Genomic DNA, 21,971 nt, shown 5'->3' on the forward strand with positions numbered 1-21,971 from the left:
AAGCTTACAGTAGACAAGATTTCCAACTTGACCACATCCTCTGGAAATATGTCCCTTGCAAAGGACTGCTCTCCAGCTTCGGAGATCTGAATGCACGGACACCAGGATCTAAACCTGGATCCCTAACCTTCATTCCTCTAGAAGGAAAGAACCGAGTAGACAGCACAGGAGCGAAGTCCTGGCCGTTTTGATTATAGTCCGGTGCATGCGCAGGTGAGACCCGGACCACATTTCTAACTGGTCCAATGAAACCCGCTCTGGTATTAGACCTGCTCACCGCAAAAGGCTTCTTATGCCGCATCCATCTGTCTTATTAATGGAACTTATTGATGAGGTGTCACCTCAAAGCTGATCCCACTCTGGATCCTCAGACCTTTTTCCACAGGAAAAACACCTAACCCTAACCGGTCAGTATCAACTCTGAAACCCACTTCAGACATCTGCATCGTTGGGAACACCAGGCCAATCCCTGCGCCGAAGAACAGTCAGAGATAAACGATATGCACCGTCTTACAGGGACAACTAGACAATGTCCTGAACGTGACGCATCTCTGTATGGTGTCGCGTGCTACCTCCCCTTCTATAGGGGAAAGGCAAGATCTATTAGAAAAATTAGCAAGGGGAAACAACCGTAACTCAGAATGTTCCCCTTTGGCTTCTATAAATAACTCACAGGTCCTAGTCTATTCCTGGACTAACCGAAATTTAGTAGACCAGTAGTCACCTCAGTGGGGACCCGCCAGATAGACTCAGCGACAAGTGGTGTATGTAGTGGAAACAGAAAACTACATCCACTTCTGTGAACCTAACAAGGCTGCAGAACACTTACCTTTTCACCCTCCACTGTTTACACAGAAAAGGGAAAAAATGAAAAAATAAATGAACGGTATCGAACCGGTGAAAACGACTGCATCCCACAAAAGAATGCGTCGCCAACCGTTATGAAGGAGGTTAACTCACGAATTTAGACTTACCAGCGGACACCGCCGAGATTGACTGAAGAGAGGCCCCACCAACCAGCTGTATACCTCCCACCAGCATCTCCCGGAGACCTCCTCCGCAATTTTTCCTGGTCACACCACCTGCTGTCACGTGGCAGCCTGCCGTAATGTTATAAGGAAAAAATAAATATAGGCAAGCCTACCCACTCTGGGTAGGATATTCTATCGGATGCTTACCCGACTACAACACCCCCTCAAGTGCATACATTGCAAATAAGGTCAAAGTATAGAAATACATTTTCACTTAGCTGCCTGTGTATGATCCTTTGCGACCGGGCTCTGCGTCGACCAGGAGTTGACTGTCATAATTTTCTCTCCCCGTGGTGAAGAGAATAATATTTGGACTCCTTGAGAGGATCGAAACCAACTCGTCACGGCCAATCTAGAGCTTAATCAACAGAGCGATCAGCACATGATATGAATACCATTAATTCAGCATTCATGGATATACATCATGTCATACACAATAAAACATATATATCCTAAGCATGCATATATAACCTATATCTACACATATACGCATATAGATATAACCAATACGTAAGTGGATTGTCCAGACCCGTCAGGTCCCTAGTGACAGTAATGTGTTGTGAATGTGTATGACCATTTACCGACGTGCCCCCGATGTGGATCTACCAGGAACCTTACGTCCGACAGAAAATGAGTAAATGTCGACAGTCCGGAATAGTAAGCGGGCAATCTTGGAACCCCAAGGGTTCTGAGGGAAGCATACATCTATAATTATATTAACACTCCCCCCACTTATATATATATATATAAACCAATACAGATACAAGGGAACAACAGCCTGTTAATTATTTTACCCAGGAATTACCGTTTATGCCGACAAGGCATCGACCGAGCACCATGCCTCTCCTGGCGTGTTTACTTGTTTTTAAGCACACAAAAACAACCTGCTAATACATAGTTGTTTGAAATAAGTACTGGCAAGCGTCGGCGAAACCAACAGTTATCCCCCCAGGAGCTTTTGATAAAGCCCTCATACCGTCGACATATGTCGACTAACCAGTAGTGGGTAGATAAAAATGGAAACAGTGTCCTTATGCTAACACAACCAGGATTATGCGGTCATTTATTAATCTAACGCTATATTAACCCATATAGCATAAAAACAGTGTCCCCCCTCTTTCATAAATGTTTGGTGGGGACCTGAGGAAAAATGGCGCCGACTCCTGTGCAAGGTCTAAGCTCCGCCCCCCATCCAGCGCGCTTAAGCCCACTGACATCTCTGAAATGTTGTTAGGGATATATATCTATGTATATATATATATATATAAAATGAACAAGGGAGGCGGCACTCACGGCTGGTAGAATCATAAATCTATAAGACCACGCAGGGATGAAAGCCCTGCGTGGTCTTATTGATTTATGATTCTACCAGCCGTGAGTGCTGCCTCCCTTGTTCATTTTGTGTCTGCTTTTTGCTGTGGAAGGCACCGGGCCTATTGATTCATCTTATGAAGTGAGTGCCAGTTCATTTGATGTATATATATATATATATATATATCATCACACCCGCAGCCCAGGGCGCCCACGCCCCGCACCCACGGAAACCGTTGGTATGCGAGAGCGACGGATCGGAGCGTTCATGTTACTATGCTCCTGGTGGTGAAGACACCCGGAGACTGGTTAAGTCAAGAAAAGGCTGCCCGGGACGCTCCCCCCAAGCGCCCCGCACCCATGGGGCTGGTGGCGGAGGACAGAAAAGCGCACAGCGCGATCTAACACGCTGGCAGGGTCCGGGACATGGAGCCTCGACCCCGCCAGCTTACTTGTGGAAGTAGCGCTACATCACGCTGGCGGGGTCCGAGGCACGGAGCCCCGACCCCGCCAGCTTACCTGAGGCAACTGTGCTGTATCGTGGTGGTGGGGTCCGAGACATGGAGCCCCGGCCCCGCCAGCTTCCTCCTGCCGCTCTGTACCCGCGGCCGCCGGGAAAGTACTGCACCACGCGCTTGCGGGGGTCTGAATAGGGAGCCCCCGTCAGTGCGAGTAAAAACTGATGGTAAGTAACTCGCTGCCCAGGGCGCCGGCGCCCCCCCCCCCCCCCCCCGCGCGCCCTGCACCCGTATAAGCGGTGGCGGGGAAAACATCAAAGCATGCTGGCGGGGGATGAACTAGGGTGCCTCGGCACCTAAATGCTTTTTGCCAGATGTTATACATAAAGAAGACTAGTAACTTGCTGCCCAGGGCGCTCCCCCCCAGCGCCCTGCACCCTGTGAGTGCCATTGGTGTGTGGGAGCAGGGAGCGCAGCATTATCACTGTACCTCCGTTACTGAAGTCTTCTGCCGTCCTGAAGTCTTCTGTTCTTCTAATACTCACCCGGCTTCTTTCTTCTGGCTTCTGCGAGGGGGGTGGCAGCATGGCTCCGGGAACAAGCAACTAGGCGCACCAAGTGATCGAACCCTCTGGAGCTAATGGTGTCCAGTAGCCGAGAAGCAGAGCCTTGAAACTCACAGAAGTAGGTCCTGCTTCTCCCCCCTCACTCCCACGATGCAGGAAGCCTGTAGCCAGCAGGTCTCCCTGAAAATAAAAAACCTAACAAAAGTCTTTCAGAAAAACGCAGTAGAGCTCCCCTAGTGTGTGTCCATTCACTTCTGGGCACAAAGTCCAACTGAGGTCTGGAGGAGGGGCATAGAGGGAGGAGCCAGTTCACACCCAGTATTAAGTCTTTATAGTGTGCCCAAGCTCCTGCGGATCCGTCTATAACCCATGGTCCTTTTGGAGTCCCCAGCATCCTCTAGGACGTAGGAGAAATATATATATATATATATATATATATATATACATACACATACACACTAATAAACATCCCCATATTCTTTACAAGTAATATTTACAACATCGCATGTATGCAGGTGTCACGCACCTGTAAATACATTGCAGCTCCATTCACCGCAGCTGTATCAATCAAAGCCGGGTGTCACTGGGGAAGCGACAGCTGGAAGACCCAGATGTGCACATTGACAAATTTCATCTGCCAGTAATACTGGGTGTCAGTGACTGTGAGGAACAATTTTCTGTCTAATTTTGGACTTGTAGTTCCACAGGATTTTACTATATCTTGTTTATGTGCTCATACTTTCTCTTTTACTAAATATATATATATATATATATATATATATACACACATACATACACATATATACACACACATACACACAAACAGCGAGTTCAGCTCTCACCATAGCAAGCTCACTTGTCCTGTGTAAACTCAATTGTTCTAAACCTATGTCAGCTGCTCCTTAGTAATTTATCAGCCAGTGTCAGGTGACTAGTGTACCTTTAAAAGCCATAAGACATGTGGCTGGTACACATTAAACCTAGTGGGTATATTTACATTTATATTATGTGTGATACAGTTGCCAGGTTTACATTTTTAAGACTTTCTGATAGTGTAGGACCTGCAAGAAGGTGGGGAACCTTGGCGAGCGGTTTGCAGGCTTCCGTGCATTGGCCAATTCACTAACTAAACCCCCCATCATTTATTTATTGATGCTGTGAGGACAAGTGAGCTTGCTATGGTGAGTGCTGAACTTTCTGTTTGTATGTATTTGGGTAGGTGGCCATGGGCTGTATGCACCCCACCCTATGAGTGGTGAGTGCAGACACTGCACCCTGCTTCTGGAGTGGCGAGTGCTGTAGTTTTCTATATTTGTGTGTGTATATATATATCTATATATATCTATATATATATATATATATGGATCCTTCGGCAGCACTCCCAATCTCAGAACACAGCTGTCCGGTGCCCTCCTAGTCCCGTATAGCAGCGGGACGACAATAGAGTACAAACGGCGGCACTCCGATCATACAACAAATGCAGATGCAGGTGTAATATAACAACGTTTCGAAGTTTAATCACCTCGTCCTCAGGTTAGCAAATACAAAATAAGCACATACCTTATATCCCAACCCCATGTGCGGTGAACTCCCGCGTGGACCCAGCGTTCAGACGCCCATGAATGACGTCATTCTGCCGTCCATCCCACAGCAGGTATCACCAATTAATCAATTTGAACATGATACAAAAATACATAAAAACTCCACACCTAAAACATGTGAATTAAAAACAAAACAAGCACAGATACAGATACAGAACAAGCAGACCTACACATTCATTACCATATCAAAATCTACTCTGTATAATGATTGTGGAACATACATTTGAACTTCACCACCCCACCTTAGTACGAGGGAGGTATGCAGTGCTCTCCCTACAAGAAGCAATGCAACCCAAGTGTTTCATTAAGACCCCTTGGGGCCAGTGTTTGCAATTCATGAATCCATTTGGATTCTTTTTGTAAAAGTAATAGCGACCTGTTACCCCCTCTTACTTTAGCTGGCACATGGTCAATAATCATATATTTCAGACACGCAATGCTGTGTCGTGCCACGGCAAAATGCCGTGCCACTGGCTGGTCACTGGTGCCATTCATGATGGCTTTCCTGATGGCAAGTTTATGATTGGCCATGCGCTCCCTCAATGTACAGTCAGTCTTGCCGACATAATGTAAGCCACATGGGCAACTGATTAAATAGATGATGAATTTGGTCGTGCAAGTGAGTCTGAAATTGATGGTATATTTTTTACCACTAAAGGGATGATGAAATATATTCCCCGTGAGAAGGGATCTACAGGTCGTGCAGTTGAGACATCTAAAGCAACCTTTACGGAGGTTTTGCTATTATTGCGGCCCGTAATGGTTTATTTCAGAAAGTAACTTGGGTTGCATTGCTTCTTGTAGGGAGAGCACTGCATACCTCCCTCGTACTAAGGTGGGGTGGTGAAGTTCAAATGTATGTTCCACAATCATTATACAGAGTAGATTTTGATATGGTAATGAATGTGTAGGTCTGCTTGTTCTGTATCTGTATCTGTGCTTGTTTTGTTTTTAATTCACATGTTTTAGGTGTGGAGTTTTTATGTATTTTTGTATCATGTTCAAATTGATTAATTGGTGATACCTGCTGTGGGATGGACGGCAGAATGACGTCATTCATGGGCGTCTGAACGCTGGGTCCACGCGGGAGTTCACCGCACATGGGGTTGGGATATAAGGTATGTGCTTATTTTGTATTTGCTAACCTGAGGACGAGGTGATTAAACTTCGAAACGTTGTTATATTACACCTGCATCTGCATTTGTAGTATGATCGGAGTGCCGCCGTTTGTACTCTATATATATATATATATATATATATATATCTATGAACTTACGAAAGTGCTACAATAAAAGCACTGAAACGTTGTCTATCTTTATGCTGGTTTAAGACTGAATTATTTAAGACGTCTGGAGTGCCGTACCATTCTTCTACTGTTGCTGTCACTTCCTCGTGCAGGCACCCGGCGCACAAACATTACTGAAGGGAGAGCCGGACCTTCTATTGTATATATATATATATATATATGTATGATCATTTAGAGGCCTAATTTAATGTTAAATGCCCAGTGTGCGTTCCAGCGTCTTTTGAAATGCACTGCATTTCCGGGTGATGAAACAGGAATCTGTGCTCAATTCCTCTGTGTGAGATGCATCCCCCAGTTTCCTGTTCCCGTCTCTGCAATATGGTGCTGACGTCCGCGGAAGTTAGTGCGGCTGTCCCCGTCTCTTCCTGTATATGGACTGCACCTAACTTCCTCATTGTGGAACGCATTGTACTCGCGATACTCCACAGTACATTGGGGTATAGTTTAAAACAACATTAGTAGTTTCAAATCCATATGGTATCTCTGCACATACTGTATAGATATACATTTCAACATCAAAGCATACACAATATTTTCAGTGCTTATATCATGACTGGATGTGGATATCAAAATTCATAATCCATTAAAATAAGATACTGTACACAGATACATCCACATAAAAATTAGTGAACAATAAAAGTATCATTAGTAAAATATTTCATTTTAAAAATGCATGAATATATATAAAAATATTTCAAAAATGCCCTAAAAAATATTTATAATTACCAGTATGAAAAAAAATTCAACTCAAAATCTAAATTTAGACCTCTCGGGTTAAAGACTGCCCATATTATATATCCATCTAATTTCTGCTTAAGCTAGTTTCTCCTCTATATTATACTTGTGTCAATGATTTTGTACAATATTAATGCCTAATGCACGCTTGATCCCTGTGCAGTTACTATTATGTTTATCTTTGAAATGATTAGAGATAGAGTGATTTTCATATCCTTTTCCAATGTTTCATACATACTCAGCCCATTTTTCCTTAAGGGCTCTCGAAGTTCACCCAATGTACTGGAAACCACATTTACATTCTAATAAATATATATACAGTTCTTAGTATTGCACGTTATAAAGTCAGTGATCTTATATGATTTTCCAGTAACGGTTGAAGTAAAGTTTTCTAGCTTACTTGGCTGTGTGGTGTGGCTTCTACACATCTTACATATTCCACATCTGTGAAAGCCCTTAGTTTTTATCCTACCAGACTATTTTGGAGGAATCACACTTTTTATCAATTTAATTCTTAAATTCAGAGCTTTTCTATAAATAAATTTGGGGTGATCAGGAAGAATAGTTTTTAAAATCGGAACTCGTGAAAGTAAATGCCAGTGATGTTTTACTATTTTTTCAATATATCTGTATTGTCCGTTATAGGATGTGATAAAGGTTAATGTAATATTATTTTATTTTTCTATTTTATCTGAGTATAGTAAATCCTCTCTCTCTAGGGAGCTAATATCCTTAATATGATCATTTAGAATATTATCTTTATAACCTTTGGCAACAAATTTCCCCTTCAGATATTCAGCTTGTTTTTTAAACTGCTCTATATCTGTGCAATTTTGCCTCATTCTCCTTATCCGTCCTTTAGGGGCATTCTTTATCCAGCCAGGGTGATGGTTGCTGTCTGTGGGGATATATGAGTTTCTGTCAGTAGGTTTAAAAAATGATTTTGTATGTAACTCCTTCTTTGATATAAATAGTTAAATCTAAAAAGTTTATTTCAATATTACTGGTATTAAACGTCAAATGTATATTAAAATCATTAGTGTTCAATTCATCACAAAAATCTTTAAATCTTCTTCATCACCGCTCCATATAAAAAATAAATCAATAAAATTAAGCCACATTTTAATATTAGGTAAACATCTATTACTCCAAATATGTTGTTCCTCCCACTGACTCATAAAAATATTAGCATATGATGGCACAAATCTTGTGCCCATGGCAGTCCCTTTTATTTGATGATAAAATTTCCCATTGTACCAAAAAAGTTATTATTTAAAAGAAATCCAATACTTTCTAGAATAAAAGGGATTTTTTTTTTCCATTCCAAACTTCCATTTTCCAGATGTTGACGAATAGCTTCCACTCCATGCGTATGATCGATCACTGTATATAGACTGGGTACATCAGACGTACCCAAGATAAAATTATCTTTTCAATTTACCTCTGCTAATTTTTGTAGAATATCCATAGTATCTTTAAGATAAGATTTGGTCCTCAATACTTCCGGTTGCAGATGGTAGTCAATGAAATGCGACAAGTTGGAGGTTACCGAGTTATTCCCTGTGACGATCGGTCTTCCCAGGCGGTTTTGCATATCGTTATGGACCTTCGGTAAGATATACAGTACTGGGAGACTCGGATCCTTTACTCGCATATAATATTCTTCTTTGTCCGATATAACACCTAATAGCTTATATCTGTTTAGATAGTTTCTTATTTTCTTCTCAATTATCTCACTTGGATTTCCTCTCATTAATACATAGGTTTCTTTATCTTCAAGCTGTCTTCTGACCTCATTGTTATATTTTTTGTTTCTTCTCCTTATGCATCATATCTCCCAAATCAGTGGTCATGGCTTTGTTAAAACGTTCAATAAAACAACCCCTATTAAAAGTAGGGTTAAAGGTGGACTTCTGTTTAAAAGGATCTGTTGTGGTAGTTGTTTCTCCTTTTTGTGTTAAAAAATATATTTTTTAAGGATACATTCCTTACGAACTTCTGAAGGTCTAAATGAGTTTCAAATGTGTTTAACTTATTATTTGGGGCAAATTTGAGTCCCTTTTCTAACACTTCTTTTTCCCCAATACTTAACACATGGTTACTCAAATTGAAAATTTTAATTTAAAATGTAAAATTGATTTTGTGGAGTCTCTGCGCAGCCCAGGACTTATTCAGCCATTGCAATCACTTCAGCCTGACCGGGACCAGATTTGACGTCAGACACCCACCCTGAAAATGCTTGGACATGCCTGCATTTTTCCATACACTCCCTGAAGACGGTCAGTTGCCACCCACAAATGCCCTCTACCGGTCAATCTCCTTGTGATCGCCTGTGCAATCGTTTTTTTTTTTTTTTTTTTGCACCATTCTGTTGCAATGCACCGATGAAAGGTGCAGCATTCGACGCGTCTGTATTTTGCGGTGCATACGCATGTGCAGTTCGGACCTGATCACAGGCTGTGAGAAAATGCAGCCTAGCGATCAGGTCTGAATTACTCCCAATATCACTTACCACAACCACCCCTTTTTTCTACTGTTATTTTGTTACATGTATACATAATATTTAATATAATCTTTCATGTTGCTTTAATTCACAAATTTCCAAATATGTGTATATATCTTGTAAAACGTCTTATTGTATGTATTTGCTAACACATTTTTTCTTATCACGTTATGATTTAATGTTTAATATTATACAATAATACACATCCAAACATGACATGTTTTTTATTGGCATTTTTTCACTTCACTATATAATGTACACCATCACAAACACCTTTTTATCATTGATTTAATTGATTATATGGATATACATCAGTATGCTAAAAAATCATACATAAATAATGTACTTATAAAAATTATGTGTTAAGAGAAATTAATAGATATACTATTTTATTATTTAACATGTATGTACATAAAATAGGTGAATATATATATATATATATATATATATATATATAAAGTCAGAATGAAATTAATACTCTATAATGATATTTCATTTATAATATCTAATTAAATCATAATAATTGTTCTAAGCCGAATTATTTAAGTAACATGCTAAAAATGTAGAATTAAAAATTAATCTGTTAAAATCATATCAGCTATTGGTATATTGTCCCAAATAGTATCTAATAAGAAAGTATAATAATGTGTCATTATAATCTGGGATATGATTTAGTTTTACTATTACACTAGATAAAAATTAAAGAGCACAGACATTATGATGTAATTATAGGAATTATATTTTATATCATAGATATGTTTATATATTGAAAATATCCAAATAGGAACAATAATAGTCTGTATTTATTTTTAAGAAAAAAAACAAGATTGATGTCTATCAAATAACAAAACATTTTCAGGACAATTAGGAACAATCTGCACATGATTTTTGATTGATTGATTTTCTATTTCAGTTTACATAGAATGAATAGCCAGCCGGAGATCCTAAGTTATTGCCGATTGCAATGATCACTTATATTAAGTTCTAGACAAAAGGAGAGCTATAGGACACCATGCCTAGCCTAATAGTTACATCGATCACATTTATATAACGGGTCTTCACGCTCCAATCAAGTTTAAATTTGAATATACTGCAAGCCGAACTGATTAGGTGTGGGTTTTAAAGGACTTCCTGTCCCAGCTCTTGGGTTACCACGTAAAAGCTATATGTGAAACGTACGTCAACCTTAGCGGCCGACTGCCTCTTCTTTTCATATCTATATGACTGCACTGATTTATGTATATATGTATCCTATTATAATGTATATGAAAATAATGTAATTATGATACACCATATGGGAGAAGGGTGAATTCACTGACCCGCGGGGATAACCAAGCCAAGTCACACAAGACAGGACAGGAGTAAACACTCTCCCTGACATAGTATAACAAGATATACTTAATCGCATTATGTTATCTAGTTTTGGACTTAACGTACAATAGAGGGGCAACATATCAATGATGTTATATATATATATATATATATATATATATATACTATATACATAATATATGAATATATGTATATATATATATATACACACTGCTCAAAAAATAAAGGGAACACTTAAACAACACAATGTAACTCCAAGTCAATCACACTTCTGTGAAATCAAACTATCCACTTAGGAAGCAACACTGATTGACAATCAATTTCACATGCTGTTGTGCAAATGGAATAGACAACAGGTGGAAATTATAGGCAATTAGCAAGACACCCCCAATAAAGGAGTTGTTCTGCAGGTGGTGACTACAGACCACTTCTCAGCTGCTATGCTTTCTGGCTGATGTTTTGGTCACATTTGAAATCTGGTGGTGCTTCCACTCTAGTGGTAGCATGATGAAAGCAGGTTCTCACTGAGCACATGTGACAGACGTGACAGAGTCTGGAGACGCCAAGGAGTACGTTCTGCTGCCTGCAACATCCTCCAGCATGACCGGTTTGGCAGTTGGTCAGTAATGGTGTGGGGTGGCATTTCTTTGGGGGGCCGCACAGCGCTCCATGTGCTTGCTAGAGGTAGCCTGACTGTCATTAGGTACCAAGATGAGATCCTCAGACCCCTTGTGAGACCATATGCTGGTGCGGTTGGCCCTGGGTTCCTCCTAATGCAAGACAATGCTAGACCTCATGCGGCTGGAGAGTGTCAGCAGTTCCTGCAATACGAAGGCATTGATGCTATGGACTGGCCCGCCCATCCCCCAGACCTGAATCCAATTGAACACATCTGGGACATCATGTCTCACTCCATCCAACAACGCCATGTTGCACCACAGACTGTCCACAAGTTGGCAGATGCTTTAGTCCAGGTCTGGGAGGAGATCCCTCAGGAGACCATCCGCCACCTCATCAGGAGCATGCCTAGGCATTGTAGGGAGGTCATATAGGCACGTGGAGGCCACACACACTACTGAGCCTCATTTTGACTTGTTTTAAGGACATTACATCAAAGTTGGACCAGCCTGTAGTGGGTTTTCCACTTTCATTTTGAGTGTGACTCCAAATCCAGACCTCCATGGGATAATAAATTTGATTTACATTGATAATTTTTGTGTGATTTTGTTGTCAGCAGATTCAACTATGTAAAGAACAAAGTATTTAATAAGAATAGTTCATTCATTCAGATCTAGGATGTGTTATTTTAGTGGTCCCTTCATTTTTTTAAGCAGTGTATATACACACACACACACACACACACACACACACACACACACACACACTTTGCCACCTAAACTACAGTATATTGTTATAATACCCGGGGGGAATTCATACAATAACACAGATACTGACGTTAGCAGCAGGATCAGCAATTTAGGACAGATAATGTCAATATTACTAAAGAACACTAGAACTCCAGATACAGCCAAATTATAATTTAGCCTGTTTAATTGGTTACACAATACTGTGTATATACTGTATGTGAACAGCATATGAGTATACAGATCAAATAGAGTTGCATTTGCGTAATTAATTTGGCAATAATACCCATACAAGAGAGTAACATATAATTGTATTATATGGGGATATACTGATAGCGAAAACATTAACACTTTTGGGATATCATAATGCGACATGTCTGATGTTCTATATGAGAGATGTGCGTATGAGCATTGTAAAAGCATTTGGGCTTAGGATGAGAGATGGCTGGGTTTGGTGAAGAAGTGTGTCTTGAGAGCCTATTTGAAGTTTTGTAGAGAGGTGGAGAGTCTGAGGGGTAGAGGTAGAGAAATCCAGAGAAAGGGAGCAGTACGTGCAAAATATTGGAGGTAGGAGTGGAAGGAGGTAATCACCAGGAAAGGCAGCAGGCATTAGCAGAGTTTGTATTGAAATTTGCAATGGAAGAAAGAATCTGTAAAACTACTCACCAGTGTAGCGAAATCCATGAATGAATCCACCAGAAGATTTGCGGAAATCAATGCTATGACTGGCAGTGCCCACCACAAACAAACCCCGGGTATATTTTGCTTCATAATTGGCATTTAGCAAAGGATATTTGCTCCTTATCCCAAAAGCTGGCTTCAATTTCAATGATCTGGATTGGAGATAAAATAGCAAATACAGTTTAGTACATTAAAACTGCATAATAATTTTTAGAGAACTGCAACACCTATAACAAATCTTTATCCAATATGAAAAGTAATCTACATCAGATACAAATGTTTCCACATTTTGATGGAACCTGAGATGTTTAACAATGCAGTCAATTACCACAAAACATAGCACAAAATATTCTCACACTATCATCTATTTCATACTCAGAGGTTACGTGCAGTGTCATCATTTAGACATAAGATGTCCATATACTCTGCCATTTTCATGGCAATTTATATCATATTACATTCAAATGGACACAACTTGCAGATTTTGTTTACAAAATTGCAACTGTTCATGGTGAGCATTTGATGAGACATCATCTGATGTCAGATTTCCAATTGCCATAGGTTTGGGCAGCGGTGCAGTACTGTGTGTTTTCAAACATGAATGTTGTTTGCTATGCGGACAGAATACAATGTAGACATGAAATATTAAAGAAATATACTTCTGAGAATGTTAATAAGAAAAAAGATAATCCTGTTCATGATGGGTTCTTTCAGGATACCAACAGACTCGGGAACTATTAAAAGCAGAATGTAGGCATTGGTGGGATAAGACCTCACTTACTAAATATATAGAAAATAATAAAATTCCTTGGGGTCTGCGTATCTTTAAGAGCCTATCATTTCAGGATAATCCGGAACTTAGAATACAGTGGGAGAATGTTCTAGATAAATGCTCTATGGCACTAATGCAATTATTGATTGATTATAGAGAATCTAAGCTTACAGAAATTGAAAAAGAGATTAAGACGGTATAGGTACAATTAGGCAAACATAAGGAGGAGCCATACTATAAGGAAAGAGAAATAATAGTCAATAAGAGAATAGAAGAATATGAAAGAGACGATTGAGAGAAAAGAAAATAAGAATTTACTTACCGATAATTCTATTTCTCGGAGTCCGTAGTGGATGCTGGGGTTCCTGAAAGGACCATGGGGAATAGCGGCTCCGCAGGAGACAGGGCACAAAAAGTAAAGCTTTTCCAGATCAGGTGGTGTGCACTGGCTCCTCCCCCTATGACCCTCCTCCAGACTCCAGTTAGGTACTGTGCCCGGACGAGCGTACACAATAAGGGAGGATTTTGAATCCCGGGTAAGACTCATACCAGCCACACCAATCACACCGTACAACTTGTGATCTAAACCCAGTTAACAGTATGATAACAGAGGAGCCTCTGAAAGATGGCTCCCTAAACAATAACCCGAATTAGTTAACAATAACTATGTACAAGTATTGCAGATAATCCGCACTTGGGATGGGCGCCCAGCATCCACTACGGACTCCGAGAAATAGAATTATCGGTAAGTAAATTCTTATTTTCTCTATCGTCCTAGTGGATGCTGGGGTTCCTGAAAGGACCATGGGGATTATACCAAAGCTCCCAAACGGGCGGGAGAGTGCGGATGACTCTGCAGCACCGAATGAGAGAACTCCAGGTCCTCTTTTGCCAGGGTATCAAATTTGTAGAATTTTACAAACGTGTTCTCCCCTGACCACGTAGCTGCTCGGCAGAGTTGTAATGCCGAGACCCCTCGGGCAGCCGCCCAAGATGAGCCCACCTTCCTTGTGGAATGGGCCTTAACAGATTTAGGCTGTGGCAGGCCTGCCACAGAATGTGCAAGTTGAATTGTGTTACAAATCCAACGAGCAATCGACTGCTTAGAAGCAGGCGCACCCAACTTGTTGGGTGCATACAGTATAAACAGCGAGTCAGATTTTCTGACTCCAGCCGTCCTTGAAATGTATATTTTTAAAGCTCTGACAACGTCCAACAACTTGGAGTCCTCCAAGTCGCTTGTAGCCGCAGGCACTACAATAGGCTGGTTCAGGTGAAACGCTGATACCACCTTAGGGAGAAAATGCGGACGCGTCCGCAGCTCTGCCCTATCCGAATGGAAAATTAAATAAGGGCTTTTATAAGATAAAGCCGCCAGTTCAGATACTCTCCTGGCGGAAGCCAGGACCAGTAACATAGTCACTTTCCATGTGAGATATTTCAAATCCACATTTTTTAGTGGTTCAAACCAATGGGATTTGAGGAAATCTAAAACTACATTTAGATCCCACGGTGCCACCGGAGGCACCACAGGAGGCTGTATATGCAGTACTCCTTTGACAAAAGTCTGGACCTCAGGGACTGAGGCCAATTCTTTTTGGAAGAATATTGACAGGGCCGAAATTTGACCTTAATAGATCCCAATTTGAGACCCATAGACAATCCTGATTGCAGGAAATGTAGGAAACGACCCAGTTGAAATTCCTCCGTCGGAGCACTCCGATCCTCGCACCACGCAACATATTTCCGCCAAATGCGGTGATAATGCTTCGCGGTGACTTCCTTTCTTGCCTTAATCAAGGTAGGAATGACTTCTTCTGGAATGCCTTTTCCTTTTAGGATCTGGCGTTCAACCGCCATGCCGTCAAACGCAGCCGCGGTAAGTCTTGAAAGAGGCAGGGACCCTGTTGAAGCAGGTCCCTTCTCAGAGGTAGAGGCCACGGATCGTCCGTGACCATCTCTTGAAGTTCCGGGTACCAAGACCTTCTTGGCCAATCCGGAGCCACTAGTATCGTTCTTACTCCGCTTTGCCGTATGATTCTCAATACCTTTGGTATGAGAGGCAGAGGAGGAAACACATACACCGACTGGTACACCCAAGGTGTTACCAGCGCGTCCACAGCTATTGCCTGCGGATCTCTTGACCTGGCGCAATACCTGTCCAGTTTTTTGTTGAGGCGAGACGCCATCATGTCCACCATTGGTCTTTCCCAATGGTTTATTAGCATGTGGAAAACTTCTGGATGAAGTCCCCACTCTCCCGGGTGAAGATCGTGTCTGCTGAGGAAGTCTGCTTCCCAGTTGTCCACTCCCGGGATGAACACTGCTGACAGTGCTATCACGTGATTCTCCGCCCAGCGAAGGATCCTGGCAGCTTCTGCCATTGCACTCCTGCTTCTTGTGCCGCCCTGTCTGTTTACATGGGCGACTGCCGTGATGTTGTCCGACTGGATCAACACCGGTCTTCCTTGAAGCAGAGGTTCCGCCTGGCTTAGAGCATTGTAGATTGCTCTTAGTTCCAGAATGTTTATGTGAAGAGACTTTTCCAGGCTCGACCACACTCCCTGGAAGTTTCTTCCTTGTGTGACTGCTCCCCAGCCTCTCAGGCTGGCGTCCGTGGTCACCAGGATCCAATCCTGTATGCCGAATCTGCGGCCCTCCAATAGATGAGCCCTCTGCAACCACCACAGAAGAGATACCCTTGTCCTTGGAGACAGGGTTATCCGCAGGTGCATCTGAAGATGCGACCCTGACCATTTGTCCAACAGATCCCTTTGGAAAATTCTTGCATGGAATCTGCCGAATGGAATTGCTTCGTAAGAAGCCACCATTTTTCCCAGGACTCTTGTGCATTGATGTACAGACACCTTTCCTGGTTTTAGGAGGTTCCTGACCAGGTCGGATAACTCCTTGGCTTTTTCCTCGGGAAGAAAAACCTTTTTCTGAACCGTGTCCAGAATCATCCCTAGGAACAGCCGACGAGTTGTCGGCATTAATTGGGATTTTGGAATATTCAGAATCCATCCGTGCTGCTTTAGCACCTCTTGAGATAGTGCTAATCCCATCTCTAGCTGTTCTCTGGACCTTGCCCTTATTAGGAGATCGTCCAAGTATGGGATAATTAATACGCCTTTTCTTCGAAGAAGAATCATCATCTCGGCCATTACCTTTGTAAAGACCCGAGGTGCCGTGGACAAACCAAACGGCAGCGTCTGAAACTGATAGTGACAGTTTTGTACAACGAACCTGAGGTACCCCTGGTGTGAGGGGTAAATTTGGAACGTGGAGATACGCATCCTTGATGTCCAAGGATACCATAAAGTCCCCTTCTTCCAGGTTCGCTATCACTGCTCTGAGTGACTCCCTCTTGAACTTGAACTTCTTTATGTACAGGTTCAAGGACTTCAGATTTAGAATAGGCCATACCGAGCCATCTGGCTTCGGTACCACAAATAGAGTGGAATAATACCCCTTCCCTTGTTGTAGAAGAGGTACCTTGACTATCACCTGCTGAGAGTACAGCTTGTGAATGGCTTCCAAAACCGTCTCCCTTTCGGAGGGGGACGTTGGTAAAGCAGACTTCAGGAAACGGCGAGGTGGATCTGTCTCTAATTCCAACCTGTACCCCTGAGATATTATCTGCAGGATCCAGGGATCTACCTGCGAGTGAGCCCACTGCGCGCTGTAATTTTTGAGACGACCGCCCACCGTCCCCGAGTCCGCTTGAGAAGCCCCAGCGTCATGTTGAGGCTTTTGTAGAAGCCGGGGAGGGCTTCTGTTCCTGGGAAGGAGCTGCCTGTTGCGGTCTCTTCCCTCGACCTCTGCCTCGTGGCAGATATGAATAGCCCTTTGCTCTCTTATTTTTAAAGGAACGAAAGGGCTGCTGAATCCGCATCGCCTGTCCACTGTCGCGTCCATAAAGCTCTTCTGGCCGAAATGGACATAGCACTTACCCGTGATGCCAGTGTGCAGATATCCCTCTGTGCATCACGCATATAAAGAAATGCATCCTTTATTTGTTCTAACGACAGTAAAATATTGTCCCTGTCCAGGGTATCAATATTTTCAATCAGGGACTCTGACCAAACTACCCCAGCACTGCACATCCAAGCAGTCGCTATAGCTGGTCGTAGTATAACACCTGCATGTGTGTATATACTTTTTTGGATATTTTCCATCCTCCTATCTGATGGATCTTTAAGTGCGGCCGTCTCAGGAGAGGGTAACGCCACTTGTTTAGATAAGCGTGTTAGCGCCTTGTCCACCCTAGGAGGTGTTTCCCACCGCTCCCTAACCTCTGGCGGGAAAGGGTATAATGCCAATAATTTCTTTGAAATTATCAGCTTTTTATCAGGGGCAACCCACGCTTCATCACACACGTCATTTAATTCTTCTGATTCAGGAAAAACTATAGGTAGTTTTTTCACACCCCACATAATACCCTGTTTAGTGGTACCTGTAGTATCAGCTAAATGTAACGCCTCCTTCATTGCCAAAATCATATAACGTGTGGCCCTACTGGAAAATACGGTTGATTCGTCACCGTCACCACTGGAATCAGTGCCTGTGTCTGGGTCTGTGTCGACCGACTGAGGCAAAGGGCGTTTCACAGCCCCTGACGGTGTTTGAGGCTCCTGGACAGGCACTAATTGATTGTCCGGCCGCCTCATGTCGTCAAACGACTGCTTAAGCGAGTTGACGCTATCCCGTAATTCCACAAATAAAGGCATCCATTCTGGTGTCGACCCCCTAGGAGGTGACATCCCCATATTTGGCAATTGCTCCGCCTCCACACCAATATCGTCCTCATACATGTCGACACACATGTACCGACACACAGCAGACACACAGGGAATGCTCTACACGAAGACAGGACCCACTAGCCCTTTGGGGAGACAGAGGGAGAGTCTGCCAGCACACACCAAAAAAGCGCTATATATGACAGGGATAGCCTTATAATAAGTGCTCCCTTATAGCTGCTTTATATATATCAAAATATTGCCATTAAATTTGCCCCCCCTCTCTGTTTTACCCTGTTTCTGTTGTGCAGTGCAGGGGAGAGACCTGGGAGCCGTCCTGACCAGCGGAGCTGTGAGAGGAAATGGCGCCGTGAGCTGAGGAGATAGGCCCCGCCCCTTTTTCGGCGGCCTCGTCTCCCGCTATTTTGTGAATCCAGGCAGGGGTTAAATATCTCCATATAGCCTCTGGGGGCTATATGTGAGGTATTTTTAGCCTTTTAATAGGTTTTCATTTGCCTCCCAGGGCGCCCCCCCCCAGCGCCCTGCACCCTCAGTGACTGCGTGTGAAGTGTGCTGAGAGGAAAATGGCGCACAGCTGCAGTGCTGTGCGCTACCTTTAGAAGACTGCAGGAGTCTTCAGCCGCCGATTCTGGACCTCTTCTTACTTCAGCATCTGCAAGGGGGCCGGCGGCGCGGCTCCGGTGACCATCCAGGCTGTACCTGTGATCGTCCCTCTGGAGCTGATGTCCAGTAGCCAAGAAGCCAATCCATCCTGCACGCAGGTGAGTTCACTTCTTCTCCCCTCTGTCCCTCGTTGCAGTGATCCTGTTGCCAGCAGGAATCACTGTAAAATAAAAAACCTAAGCTAAACTTTCTCTAAGCAGCTCTTTATGAGAGCCACCTAGAATTGCACCCTTCTCGGCCGGGCACAAAAATCTAACTGGAGTCTGGAGGAGGGTCATAGGGGGAGGAGCCAGTGCACACCACCTGATCTGGAAAAGCTTTACTTTTTGTGCCCTGTCTCCTGCGGAGCCGCTATTCCCCATGGTCCTTTCAGGAACCCCAGCATCCACTAGGACGATAGAGAAAAGAAATTTGCGAGAGATTTATTAAATTACCAGTCTGATCGTGTGAGAAGTTTTTCCAAAATTCAGAGACGTGTTAAATCTTTCACCCCTCTGAAACCCAAACAAGGGAAACCTCATCCTAACGCTAGAACAGAGAATGTGGGTAGGGATGAATTCAATTCCCCTAGGTCCACTGAACGATATCATAGCCGTGGAAGGAATCAGATGAGAAAATCCCATTTACATCCATCATCGTCACCTGGGTGGAATGCTGTGGGTGGGGGGGGGGGGGGGGATAAAGAAGTAGGGGGAAAAGAGGGGGGCAAAACGGTTTTGGGATATGAGGGATGAGTGGGAAAGTGGATGCTGAGGAATGTGACAATATGATATGAAAATTGGGATGAATAGAAAATGAATATAAACGTGATTGGGTGAATGATGCAGGTATGCAGGTATGATTGGGAATAAGTGATGGTGAATGAAAAAGTGCTGTGATTGGGAATGGATGTTGTTTTGTCAGTGAATGGGAAGCGGGGAAGGGAAGGGGATGCGGGTACCGGACTGTTGGAGGGGTGACTGGGCAGGGAATGTGTTAACTGAGGGTGAGTGAAAAAAAGTGTGCTGCACTACAGTCATGTGAGAAATATGGCAAAAGGTGAAGGAAGTGAGAAAGGGAAAGAAAGGACAATATATGGGGAGGGGAAAAGGGGAAAATAAGGGGGGGAAAAGGGAGGGCTTGAAGAGAGACGGGGGAAGGAAGGATGGGGGGGAGAAAGGAAGGGAAGACAGGAGGGGGGTTTGTAACAATAAACCACATCACACTGACAGGCATACACAGTGAATTTTTGGATACCCTCAAATTTAAGCTATCAGCTGGTATCCTCAATCAACCCCCTGATATTTTCACCTTTTCAAATTTCTTATACCTTATTTGTTAAAAAGGTTAAACAAGAATTACACACAAAGAACAACAGTCGTTTGACACGACTTTCAAATTATCGATTTTTTATTCAAGAAACAATAAAGGTTAAGTTTTACTTTATTCTCACATTTCTAATCATACACATATTTATGTTAACAAATGAGTGCTCCCAAACAAGGGTTTTTTGTCTTTCTCTTTCCTTTTTCATTTGTAGTCTAACCTACAAAATTCCTGGGAGCACCACCAATCCTTTGCAGTTCAGGAATTATTCAATAACTGCTTGTATATTGGTATCTTATGTCTATTGTCAATTTATAACTTCAGTAAAATTGTTCAGACTAGTGCGGTTCCACACAAAATATTTCCTAGCCCAGTCCTTGGTACTGAGGTCTTTTTCCTCAGCTCTCGGATCCAACACAGTCAAATTTGGCTAAAGTTTAGGCCATGTATGGAACACTTATTCCATTATTTATTCATTAGTACTTTCCTTTCAGATAATATGAGTACTTTCAACCTAAAAACAGAATTGATGAATAAAAGGTATTTAGAAGACCTAGATACTATTTTTCCCATCAAGATACCTGATCCCATCCCTGAAGCCAATTGGGAAGAGGACCTCTCTCATTTGAAGAGAACTCTTCAAAGACGCATCAGAGTTGACTGGGACTTAACCAGCTTGGAAAATTATTTCAGACAAAAAATATCTCCAAGAGGTTTACGACCCAAACTATTTCCTTCATTTGAACTCTCCACAGAAAATCTGCGCGAGGACTGGGAATTATGTCTCCTAAAATGCTCTCCTGATCTGATGGGTATTCTAATAAAACACAATCACCTAGTCATGGAAGAATGCACCAAAGAAGTTGATAAATTAGGTCAAAAATTGGAACAATGGAAAGGCAATTCTGCCTTTCAGGACCTCTTTGGTAAGATGAAGAAGGATCTGAAGTCATATGAAGACAACATCATCGAACGGAAGAAAACCAAGTTCGCAAGAGATAAGCGAGATTTCACGTCAGGGCATATCTTTACATGGACACAACAAACCCGTAGGAGAGACGTGATAAGACGTGAATACACACCATCATCCTCCAAAGTTGAACCTTCAGACAGTGAGGACCACCAGGACTCTAATTCAGACCTCAGAGAACCCTTCAACCGTAGGAGGGATTCTAGTCTTCATTCAACTGCCTCATCGACCTCTTTTTTAGAGGGAAGCAGGGGCAAAACCCGTGGGCACCCTGCAAAACAAAAACAAGGCAGGGCGGAAGGAAGAACACCAAGACAAAGATGACGATCACCCCAACAGAGACTGTATCCCTCACAGAAACGGAAGTAACTAACATTGCCCTCACCAAATTAAGAATCATCAATTTGTCCTCACACATTCTGACACAGGATCAAATCAGTGTCCTTGAAAAAGGTCTTTCATTCTCACCAACCAACCACTTTGATCGCTTCAAGTGGGAAATAAATCTTCGCCTGTTTGGACGTAAACTTCTACTTATGAAACACTTCACTAAAAAAGATACAGATATTCTGCTACCCAACCCTGAAACAAGCAACCTATCACAGCAAGGGCA

The 21,971-nt window shown here is 42.6% G+C and overlaps 1 protein-coding gene across 1 annotated transcript in view; it reads right to left on the minus strand.

Annotated features, from left to right (window-relative positions):
- FOXRED2 (FAD dependent oxidoreductase domain containing 2) overlaps nt 1-21,971 on the minus strand; it is an 804,453-nt gene that overhangs the window by 401,783 nt on the left and 380,699 nt on the right. The window contains exon 5 of the mRNA XM_063940315.1: nt 12,874-13,040. Within this exon, the coding sequence (XP_063796385.1) occupies nt 12,874-13,040 (167 nt within the window). The remainder of the gene's footprint in view (nt 1-12,873; nt 13,041-21,971) is intronic.

The sequence above is a fragment of the Pseudophryne corroboree genome, chromosome 9, assembly GCF_028390025.1.
Source record: "Pseudophryne corroboree isolate aPseCor3 chromosome 9, aPseCor3.hap2, whole genome shotgun sequence".
Taxonomy (NCBI): Eukaryota; Metazoa; Chordata; class Amphibia; order Anura; family Myobatrachidae; genus Pseudophryne; species Pseudophryne corroboree.